The sequence below is a fragment of the Saimiri boliviensis genome, chromosome 1, assembly GCF_048565385.1.
Source record: "Saimiri boliviensis isolate mSaiBol1 chromosome 1, mSaiBol1.pri, whole genome shotgun sequence".
NCBI lineage: Eukaryota > Metazoa > Chordata > Mammalia > Primates > Cebidae > Saimiri > Saimiri boliviensis.
Window position 1 is genome coordinate 177,626,257 of NC_133449.1, and position 11,011 is coordinate 177,637,267.

At 57.2% G+C, this 11,011-nt stretch overlaps 1 protein-coding gene across 5 annotated transcripts; it reads left to right on the forward strand.

Annotated features, from left to right (window-relative positions):
- Positions 1–804: 804 nt before the first annotated feature.
- Positions 805–10,514, forward strand: SHROOM1 (shroom family member 1). 5 transcript variants are annotated; one of them, XM_039467700.2, is made up of 10 exons: positions 805–1,072; positions 1,594–1,840; positions 2,128–2,341; positions 5,916–6,950; positions 7,034–7,089; positions 7,284–7,490; positions 7,676–8,245; positions 8,331–8,472; positions 8,573–8,845; positions 8,967–10,514. In XM_039467700.2, the coding sequence occupies exons 4-10, from the start codon at positions 5,958–5,960 to the stop codon at positions 9,297–9,299; spliced, it is 2,574 nt and encodes an 857-aa protein (XP_039323634.1). In that variant the 5' UTR covers positions 805–1,072; positions 1,594–1,840; positions 2,128–2,341; positions 5,916–5,957; the 3' UTR covers positions 9,300–10,514. The 5 variants fall into 5 exon arrangements, with proteins under 5 accessions (XP_039323634.1, XP_039323602.1, XP_074237662.1 ...); XM_039467668.2 differs by lacking the exon at positions 2,128–2,341; XM_074381561.1 differs by lacking the exons at positions 805–1,072; positions 1,594–1,840 and having other exon boundaries at positions 1,852–2,341.
- The last annotated feature ends 497 nt before the right edge of the window (positions 10,515–11,011 follow it).

An 11,011-nucleotide genomic window follows, 5' to 3' on the forward strand; every position in this document is an offset into this window, starting at 1 on the left:
GCGCTTCACCATGTTACCAAGGCTGATCTTGAACTCCTGAGCTCAAGCGATCTGCCTACCTTGGCCTCCCAAAGTGCTGGGATTATAGGCACAAGCCACGGCACCAACCAACATGAACACTTTTTAAAAATTTGTTTGTTTGTTTGCCGGGCTGTCTTTCTTCTATTGTGATGCTGCTGTGAGACAATGTGGATCAGGGTCTTAAAAATCTTAAAAGTCTTTCAGGCTGGTGTGGTGGCTCAGATCTATAATCCCAGAACTTTGGGAGGCCAAGGCGGGTGGATCACCTGTGGTTGATAGTTTGAGACCAGCCCAGCTAACATGGCAAACTCCATCTTTACTAAAAATACAAAAAGTAGCTGGGCATAGTGCCGGGCGCCTGTAATCCCAGCTACTTGGGAGGCTGAGGCAGGGAGAATTGCTTGAACCTGGGAGGCGGAGGTTTCAGGGAGCCAAGATCAGCCCACAGCACTCCAGCCTGGGCGACAGAGGGAGACTCCGTCTCAAACAAAACAAAAGAAAACAACAAAAGTCTTTCAAAGCCAAAAGGTTGTGAGGCACTGTGTTAAAGCCTAGAGCTCCAGCTGAAGCTGGTGCCTAAGTCCAGATGGTGTTGAAGAAGGAGCAGGGCCCAGAGGGCACCACTCTCAGAAGCCAGGCTCAGATGTTTCTTACCTCCACCCCCAAGATGATCCAAGAAGACAGAGTTCCTCAAACTCCCAGTGTCCCTAGGAAGTGGCAACCTTGACTCCTGGCCAGAGTTCAGAGTCCTGGTTGTTAACACCAATGAACCTTTATTTGCCAGGGATACTACCATGAGAAGATACGGTCCCTGAGCCCAGTCCTGATCCTGTGGGAGGGGGAGGGCAGCAGAGGACAAAGGCAGAGACCTGAGAGCTGGAGAGACTCAGCAAAGGGCCCCCAGGCCCTCTCAGGAATGGAGCATTTCTTGGTAGAGTGGTATTCACGGAACAGTCTGGAAAGCTGGGGCAGGGAAGCCTGAGCACACAGCAAGAAGCTCAGTGGCAGGTGCAGGCAGAGAGCATTCTTTGGAGAATGGCGGTCCTGAGAGGTGAGGGCCTCGAGCGCCAGCGTCCGGCCTTAGTGGGTATACATATGTTCAGCTCCCTGAGGACCTCCTCAGGACAGCCAGGGTGCACGTAAGTCCAGGGGCTTCCCCGTGCTCCGCCCTCCCTCCCCCGGCCACCCTGGTAGCAGGTGGAGGGCCCAGGCCATGCTGAGTAGTGGGAGAAATGGAAAGAAATGGGACAGGAACAGGAGACAAGAGCCCATGGTGGGAGTCAAAGAGCTGGAAGAGTTTTGGAAATGGGAGTCTGGGGGAAAGAGTCGATCAAGGGGCGAGTTACTCAGCGGGACGGGTGGGACGCACGAGGCCCTGGCAGCTGTGTTTTATTGGCCGGGCTTGGAGAGGAAAGTGGGTAGCCGTCTGGCGCCTGAGGGCCCGCTCTGGACCTCCCCACCGAGGGAAGTGTCGGGCCCCCAGGGACACGGCCCCAGAGCATTACGGGCGCTGAGCACGGGCTGGAGGCCGATAGGCGGTCGCGTTAGTCGCCTTCCCACCCCTTCGCTCAGGTTTTTCCGGCCTAGGGCAAGAGGTCTGTGCCTGGCGCGAGAACGCACTGTCCACCCCTCCGGCCTGGGACTGGGCCGGCGCGCGGACGCTACTAAGAGGCGGTGGCTCCCGCCCCCGCGGCCGGACGTGGCGCCTCCCCTGCGGCCGTGGCCGGAGCCTGGAGGTGGGGTCGGAGCCGGAGCCCGGGGCTCTGATGTCACCGCGCGGCCGCGAGTGCCCAGGAGCGCGTCTCGGCTGGAGCCTCAGGTAGGCGGCGGGGGCGGGGGCCGGAAAGGCCGGCGGGGCTGCGGGCGGACAGGGGTGAGGGGTGGGCGGCGAGGCGGTGGCCGCGGGGCAACCCGGGCGTCGTTCGGCCGGGACGTGTCCGGCTCGGCGCCGCGTCGGGTTGTGCGAGTGGCGTCGGGCCCCTGCGCGCCTCTCCCCGCTGCAGCGCTGTGAGGCGGAGACGCGACCCCTTCTCGGCAGGCGGCGCGGCTCGGGGGAGCGGTGCTGTCTAACCCCGCCACCCTCCGCTTCTGCCACTCGTCGCCAAGCCTCTGGAGAAGCCGGGTCCTTCCCTCCCGGGCTCGCGCTGTCTCCTGCGCGCGATCCTTTCCCGACGGTGAACCCAACCGGAAAGGCCGAGAACTGCGCGGGACCGCGACCGTTCCCTCTCGCGCTGCTCCACGTGTCTCTGCCGCCCCCTGCGGCCGCCAGGGCCTGCGCTTCTCTCCCTCCGGCGCGTAGGTCCCAGAGCTTGAAGCCCAGGTAACCGGGTCTGTCCACGCCCCAGGCCGTCTCTCTCCGGGTGTTGCCAGCTTCCTGCATTTCCTGTGCATGGCACGGATCTCGGGTCTTCGGAGATTCTGCATGTGGGGTGCAGCGACCGACGAGCCCTTAAACCAGCCGCTCACTGGGAGCGCGGATGCTTAGTGGGGTGCACTGTTGGTCCTGACAGACCGGGAGAATGGTGGAACGCTGGGGACTGGGAGAGCCGGTGAACTTCCCAGAACGTCCGCCTAGCCAGACTTAGCGGTGGGTACTGGGGTTCGAGATGTGGTCCAGGACCCAGAAACTTAGTCTGGCAGGGAGACAGCACCCTCTCAGTGAGCCCAGTACTGAGGGAGGACCCGCCGGGAGGGGTGGCCTGGACAGCCCCTCCACGGAGGTCAGATGTCAGGCGGCCTTGAGGGAGGTATGATCTAAAGCCGGATCATTTGCTGTGTTTGAGGCTGTCTGTTCTGTGCCTCCTCGGTCACCTTACCTGGATCTGTTCCTATTGCCTTGGTGTGATTTTATCCACCAGAAACTGTCTTCAGCTATTTCCCCAGTAACTTCTAACTAAAAACCTGGGTCTTGCCTGGTTCACCCTCTCCTGCTCAACTCCAGAGCCACATCCCAAGTGCTGCCAGACTTGTCATAGACACCGTGAAGCCCAGACTGAAGGAGCACTAGACCCCAGGACCATTACCAAGCCCCAGCTGCCTCCTTTCAGACTGGGGCCTCCACTTGCCAGACCGCTAGTTTTGAAGGCCACACTCATCTTTGTCTCCTTTTCCTCTCTGGCTCCTTCATTCATGTGACAAGTATACATCAAATGCCCACCCCAACTTCCCCTCCCAGGACTCCAATCTGGTGGCTTTCTAGCGGGGAGTCCAGGCTGCTCCCCCTTCTCTGGTGAGGCTTGGCAAAATGCCTGCAGAGCTCCCTGAGCTCCACCTTCTGGACACCCTCCCTTTCAGCAGCAAGCACAGGCTTGGCAGCCCAACCCACAGGTGCCACTGTCACTGAGGTGAGGACCCCTAATATAGGGCTATTCCCAGCCATAGGGGCTGGCTGGACTGCAAGAGGCTCCCTGCAGCCAGACAAATGTGAAAATACCTTGTTGTTTTGTGCTGAGGCCCCCCAACAAAACACATCAAAGCAGCTGGGTCCTCTGGGCATGGTAGGTTCTGCAAAGGACACAATGTGAGCAGCCTGCATGGACGTCAACCTGATAGGGCCACCAATGCAAAAGCATCTTCAACAAATTACAGTAAATAAGGAAATAGATGTGTGTAAACATTTTGATTACCCATTCAAGCTGTTTTTATTTGGTGAATTCAGAATCCTTTGTTAGCACAGTAACACGTCAGAAAGATAGATTTTTAAGAGCTCTTTTGAGGAAACATGTTTGTATTTGGTGACTCCCATCTGTAGCTGCAGCAAGCCACAATGGTCAGGATGGGTGGCATGAGCTAGTGCTACCAAGCTGGACTCAGAAAGAGCAGGAAGAGAAAGGGCTAGTGTCTGAGCAGTCAGGGTGGGCTTCCTAGAAGAGGTGCCTGTCCTCCCAGGAACTGGTACTCAGAGTAGTTTCTTGTCCTCCTAAAGTTTAGAGTGGAAATACTTTGCAAAAGAGGTCCCCAACCCTAAGTGTGAGGGCCAACCTCCTGTGCTTAGTAGGCATACAAATGTCCCCAGATGGGTGACATCAAGATGTTCTGGTCCTAGGTCTGCTGAGAGCCTCTCTTGGGAATGTTGTAGGTACTGCCTCTCCCTTTTAGGAAACACCATATCCTCCTACCACTAACCCGTGTACTTGCCCTAACCAGCAATCTGTAACATCCTCGGCCTCAGGGACGTGAGTAGAGGGTGACTCTGAGCTCCCAATAGTGTCTAATTGGCTCAAATAAGCCTACTTTTTGATCCTCACCCTAGCTGCACTCCCCACCAAGCAGCTTAGAGAATGCAAATCAGCCCCATAAAGTCTCCATAGTTGATAGGGAACCCAAAACCTCAACATTACCCTTTCCCAAGCCTCAAAATTGCTCTCACCCTGACCCAGGCACACCCAGTCAATTCTTACCTTTGATCCTCCTCCCAGGATTGGAAAGGATCAATTTCTGGTCAGTCCTGCCCGAGGCTGTGCTTACCTGCTCTGTTTGTACCTAATATTGCATGAGTAACCTTGCCAGTATCTATGGTGGCAAGTGCTTCATCCATTCTCTCCTCTTCCCCAGAAAAGACTAATAGGGAGGGAAGAAAGATGTGCAGAAGCTAAGGTGCTCTCTTCCTTCTCTGCCAAGGTCACCCCTACATCTACTCCCTGCAAGTCTGCTCTTTCCCTTGACATTCAGCAAATATTGGTTTAACACTGACCATGTGCCAGGCACTGTGCTGGGCACTGAGAGTGCAGTGATGAAGAACAGGGCCTGACTTCAGGAAGTTCAGGGGTGTGAATGGGAGGAGGGACTCAGAAGCAAGCCAACAGGGACAGTGTGAGTGATGGGGGCCGCTCAGCACACTGAAGGGATCCCAAAAGGTGAGAGACCTCCCATCCAAGTACTAACCAGGCCCGACCCTGCTTAGCTTCCGAGATCAGAAGAGATCGGGTGCGTTCAGGGTGGTATGGCCGTAGACAAGGTGAGAGACCTCTAACCTGAGTCCTACGTGAGAAGCAAGAGCAGACGCAGGGCAAAGATGGGGGTCGGCCCACCATTCCTAGACAAAAGGGAGAGTCTGAGAAGTGGAGACCAGATTGTTTTGGAATCTGCCCATTGTGCGTGGGGAGGTAGGAGTGACTTTCTCGAAGTGGACTGTAGGCTTTGTGAGGATTCAGGCTGTTGGGGGGCAGGAGGGATGGTAAGCTGCCTTTCAGCAGGGCTTGCTTCTAGGAAATTGATTCTGGCTGTAGGGAGTGTGGAGGCAGTCCTGGATTCCAGGCAGGCTTCTGCCACTTCCCAGCTGTGTGGCCGTGGACAAATCATTTCCCCCTCAGATCCTCATCTGTGAAATGCAGACAGCAGTTGTGACGATCAAAAAAAATATTTACGTAAAGCACCTGGAACTGAACAGGCACAGAGGGAGGGAGGAACGCTGTGAAGCTGCCTCTGCCCCTTGCCCTGGGTCTTCCCCCACCCCTCCTTTCTTGGCTCCCCTGTGGTCTCAGAGTGTTTCTTGACCATTGTTTATCAGGGAAGGATCACATGGAGAAGCCAACAGAGCAGCCAGGAAGCAGCCTGGGTGGAACAGGGCTGGGGAGGAAAGGAGCATGGGTACATTCTCAAGCGTTCCAGAAGGTCTCAGGGTAGAGGCTGCTTGTGTGGGCAAGGGGAGCCCGGCAGGGAATGAGCTGGTCTCAATTCCTTCCCCTGAGCTGGGCCCTCAACCTTCAGAGGTGCTCCCTGGGACTGGTCCTACTTCCTATGCCACCTCTGATCCCAAGGTGACGCTGCCAAAATCAGGGGAATGCCAGCGATTGTGACGGTGTCACCAGGGAGGGGAAGTTTAGTACGCGTCTGGCTGCGCCCCAGCCCTCACACGGAGCTTCTCACCCAGCACTACGTCTGTGTTTTCCCAGGATCCAGGGAGCCAGACAGCCTCAGTATTCATCTGCGCAGCCATGGAGGCCCTGGAACCTGGAGATGACCGCGCCTCCCCGGCCTCGTCCACTAGCGGCCTGGACCTGCGGCATCTATCCCTGCACGCGGACTCGGCCTACAGCTCTTTCTCCGCAGCCTCTGGCTGCCCTGAGCCGCTCACGCCGTCGCCAGGGACGGACCTCTTTCCTTACCTAGACTGGGACTATGTACGCGTGGTTTGGGGCGGCCCGGCCCCCGCCCCCGCCCCGCCCGACGCTGCACTTTGCACATCCCCGCGGTCACCTTCGCACATCCCCACGGTCGCCGCCCCCAGTGGGCCGCAGACACCAGAGGTCCTGGGAACCCCAGGGTCACTGAGCAGGCAGGCCACCCCGCTGTTGTACGCTCTGGCGGCGGAGGCGGAGGCCACGGCTCAGGCTGCCGAGCCGCCCAGCCCGCCGGCCTCGAGGGCCGCCTACCGCCAGCGGCTGCAGGGTGCCCAGCGGCGAGTGCTCCGGGAGACGTCATTCCAGCGCAAGGAGCTCCGCATGAGCCTGCCCGCCCGCCTGCGGCCCACTGTCCCCGCACGGCCCCCGGTGACGCACCCGCGCTCCGCCTCGCTCAGCCACCCGGGTGGGGAGGGAGAGCCCGCGCGCTCCCGGGCTCCCGCTCCAGGAACCGCCGGCCGGGGTCGCCTAGCCAACAAGCAGCGGAAGTGGTGCTTCTCAGAGCCAGGAGAGCTGGATCGCGTGGGTCAGGGCGGTGGGCCGGCCGGGGAATGCCTGGGTGAGGCCTGCTCCAGCTCTGGCCTGGCTGGGCCCGAGCCTTTGGAGTTCCAGCATCCGGCACTGGCTAAGTTTGAAGATGGCCAGGTCAGATGGCTGTCTGAGAGGCAGCCCCAAGGTGCAACGGACCTAGACTCCAGGTCCTTGAAGCTTGGTGATGTCTATAGGCCTGCCAGTCGGAGTCGGAGCGCCTCAGGCCAAGTCTTGGGTTCCTGCGGGGGATCAGGAGGGACCATTCCGATTGCCCAGGTATGGAAGACAGAGATGCAGGCGGGGGAGCATCTGGGAAACAAAACTTGAGCCACATTTCAGTAGACTGTTCACCTTTCCAGGCTGTTCCCCAAGGAGCAGAAACCCCCAGACCATTGTTTCAGACCAAACTTTCCAGGTGAGAGACACAGACCACTCTGTGGACCAAGTTGGGGGAAGGTAGCTTGTATAGCTTTTGCTCAACAAAGGAAAGGGCTTCCTACCTACCGCCAGTCTGAGCCTTCTGATTCTTTTGCACCCTACTGTCTCCCTGGTGCAACACCAAGAGCTTCCTTCCTGTCACTGTGGTCACTGTGTGGTCCCTGCCTCTAGGTTCTTGCCTCAGAAGGAGGCTGCGGTGGTGCATCATGCAGAGGTACCCCAGAGCAGCCCTGCTGACTGTGAGCAGAGGATCTCAGAGACCTGCACTGTGCCTGCCCAGCTCCCTTCCCTTCCTGATGAAGTGTTCCTGGAAGAGGCCCCGTTGGTCACAATGAGATCACCACCAGACCCCTGTGCCTCCCAGGGACCCCCAGCCAGGTAATTCCCTCTTGCTTCCAGGCATCGTGAGGCACCCCCCAACACACACATCTACAAAATGCTAGAGGGCTAAGAACCCTCTCTAGCTGAAGCCTGGTGATGGGGGTAGGGACAGATGGCCCTTGGAGGCCACCATTTGTCTGTGGCTGGAGCTTTTCTTGATTCGGTGTCTTTTCTGCTTCCAGTGTTCAAGCCTCTGGCCAGCAGTATGGAACTGTCTCTGGCCAAAGAACTGGCCAGGCTACAGTCCCCCCAGAGTACCTGCTCTATGAGTGTCCAGGAACTGCAGGGGCAGATGACTGCTGGCAGGGGGTGAATGGTTCTGTAGGTATTTCCAGACCCACAAGCCATTCCCCCACTGGGACTGTAACTGACGACATCCCAACTATTGACCCCATTGGACTGACCACCAATCCCCCCACAGCTGCTGAGAGTGACCTCCTCAAACCTCTTCCAGTCGATGCTTTGGGACTTTCAGGCAATGATACCCCAGGTCCCCTTCACAACACTGTCCTGGGCAGGGGCACTGGCCAGCCTGGTTCCAGGCCCACATGGCCTAGCCAGTGCCTCGAGGAGCTGGTTCAGGAGCTGGCCAGATTGGATCCCTCTCTAAGTGACACTCTTACTTCCCAGCCCATCCCAGAGCCACCCCTGGGCCTGCTGGATGGGCTGATTCCTTTAGCAGAGGTCCGGGCTGCAATGCGGCCTGCCTATGGGGAGGCTGGAGAGGAGGCTGCTGGTACTTTTGAGTCAGGGTGAGTGAGGGGTACCAGGGATTCTGAACTCTGAGCCCCTGAAGTCGGGGGCAGGAAACTTAGAGAGCTTTGGCTTTGTTCCCAGGTCTTATCAGCTCAGCTTCACCCAGCCCTTGCCAGCTCCTCAGGAGGAGGCAAGGTTTGAAAACCCTGCCACCGAGCCTGTGCCTGACCAGTCATGTGGCCAGGAGCTCCCTGTACCAAACGACAGCATCCAGGGCAAGAAAGTGAGTGGAGAGGGGCTGGTGGAGGCTGGGAGTAGGTAGGAGCCCAGAGCCTGGGCAGAGAAGTCAGGAGCCTGGCCCCAGCCTTGAGCCTTCCCTGCAGGTGGAGCTGGCCGCCCTCCTCCAAAAGATTCTTCAGGACCTTCATACGGAGCAGGAGCGGCTGCAAGGGGAGGCCCAAGCATGGGCCAGGCGCCAAGTGGCTCTGGAGGCAGCAGTGCGCCAGGCTTGTGCCCCCCGGGAGCTGGAGCGGTTTAGCCGGTTCATGGCCGACTTAGAGCGCGTGCTTGGCCTCCTGCTGCTGTTGGGCAGTCGCCTGGCGCGCGTGCGCCGCGCCCTGGCCCGGGTGGCTTCAGACAGCGACGCTGACGAGCAGGTAAAAGAGGTTCAGGTTGCAAGCGCGTAGGGCGGTGAGGGGCCTGCTGTCTCTGGCTGGAACCATTCCGCGAGCTGTGGTGCCCTTGCTCGGCTCACGGCACCTCTTCCTGCGGCTCCAGGCCTCTCTGCTGCAGCGACTCCGGCTTCTGCAGAGGCAGGAGGAGGACGCTAAGGAGCTGAAGGAGCACGTGGCGCGGCGCGAGCGGGCGGTGCGGGAGGTGCTGGCGCGAGCACTGCCGATGGAGGAGCAGCGCGCCTATTGTGCCCTGCTGGCCGGCAAGGCCGCGGTCCTGGCCCAGCAGCGCAGCCTGGACGAGCGCATCCGCCACCTTCAGGACCAACTGGACGCCATCAGGAACGACCTTGGCCATCATTCCCCATCTCCCAGGCCGGCCCGGCCCCCAGGGACCTGTCCTCCGGATCAGCCGGCCTTCCCTCTTCTCCTTACCTAGTTATAGATGGAGAGGGTGGGGAGCATCACCCCTACCTCTGTCCCACGTAAGTGGGGTGATGCTGATTTATTCTGTGCTTTTGCCTTCAGGGATTGGGGAGGACCCAGGCCAGGCCTCTCTAAGATATTCCTCCAAAGTGTTCTCATGTGGCCTTACCCAGGCCTTGTGGGTTATTTGGTAATTAATTTATGGATCTTAAGACTGCAGTATTCCCCCATTTTGTGATGACAGTGCGGGGCTGTCAGGGGTTGGTTGGAGGGAGGAGACAAGGGAGAGGCGCACTTAAGGTGCAGAGCAGCCTCTTTTCAATAAAAATGGTTAAGAAAAGTGTGTGTGTCAGCTGCAGCACAGCTGTGGAAGGAGTGAGGGGTCTTGTTTACACACAGTCACCAGCCCTGCCTGACTCGAGCAGAAGAAGGATTTGCAGAATATCAGTCAACTGCGGCAATGTTTAGTTAGCCTGGAGAACCTGGCTTGAAAACAGGAGGGAACAGGGAAATACTGGGCTTTCGGCTCTGCTGTCACCAGTATTTTCTAACTGTTCCAGTGACTGTGTCACAGCCACAAAAACCTAGGTCTGATTGGCTGAGTCCTGGATTCCTTAGCTGGTTTCTAGCCAACATCCCAGCTTCAGTAGTGAAAATGGGAGTCCTGTCTCCTTTCAATACTCAAATGGGTTCAGATGCTTTGCTGCCTAAATTCCCTGACAAATATTCAGTGCACTTGGACATTTGGGGACATTAATTCCAAAATGAATGTATGCCCCCAAATGTCCAAGAAAGAACTTTCTTCTTCCAGTTATGTTATCAAGACTGCTTATCTTCCTCTCCTTCAGAGACTCCCCTCCCCCACCGCTGCCCCTGAGGCGGGCAGTCGAGGGTGGGAGCTGAAGGTGAGGGGTAGGAGACCTCAAGACCTTCCATGCTGGGACTAAGGACCTGGAGATACAACTGTGGTTGTAATCTGGTGGTGGGCTGCAGTGGGAAGTGGGAAGTTAGGGGCTGGAGTGGTATGACACGCAGGACTCCTCAATGTGTGCATCAACCCCGAGTATATAGAATCAAAGTTAGGTTCGCAGATATACATGTTGAAATCTGCATCAGCCTTTGTAGCTGCAAATGCTGGGGACAGCAACATTGTTCCACAAATATTCGGTGTATTTTTGGAAATTGGGCACATTAAAAGGCATGTTTATGTGTATTTAAAGCCAACTGACCCCTGAGTGAGAAATCTCTGCTTCTGGGCTTGTTTTCTGATGTGTATTGTCACCGAGTGCAACTGGTTGGGAATTTTAAATGGTCGTATTCATACCAAAAGCATTTGTTATAACAGTTGTGCTATTGAGCACAGAACAATGCTCACATTATGCCTTTTTATAAAAAACGTATGGGGCTCCTGCTGAGGCCTTTGTGGGTTCTAACATTATGCTTTGCTTTGCCCCTTTGAACACAGTGGGCAGGGCCTCCACGCCAAGGTCTTCAGCCTAGCAAACACACTCAGAGACACATTCTGGATGGAAGCTGCTAATTTCTGCCTTTTCCTCTGTACAGACCCTGTTGCATTATTCCACTGTGGTGTTCTTAAAAACACAGCTACGGTGTGGGGGTGGGGGCTCAGCCTATAACCCCAGCACTTTGGGAGGCCAAGGTGGGCGGATCACGAGGTCAGGAGATAGAGACCGTCCTGGCCAACATGGTGAAACTCTGTCTCTA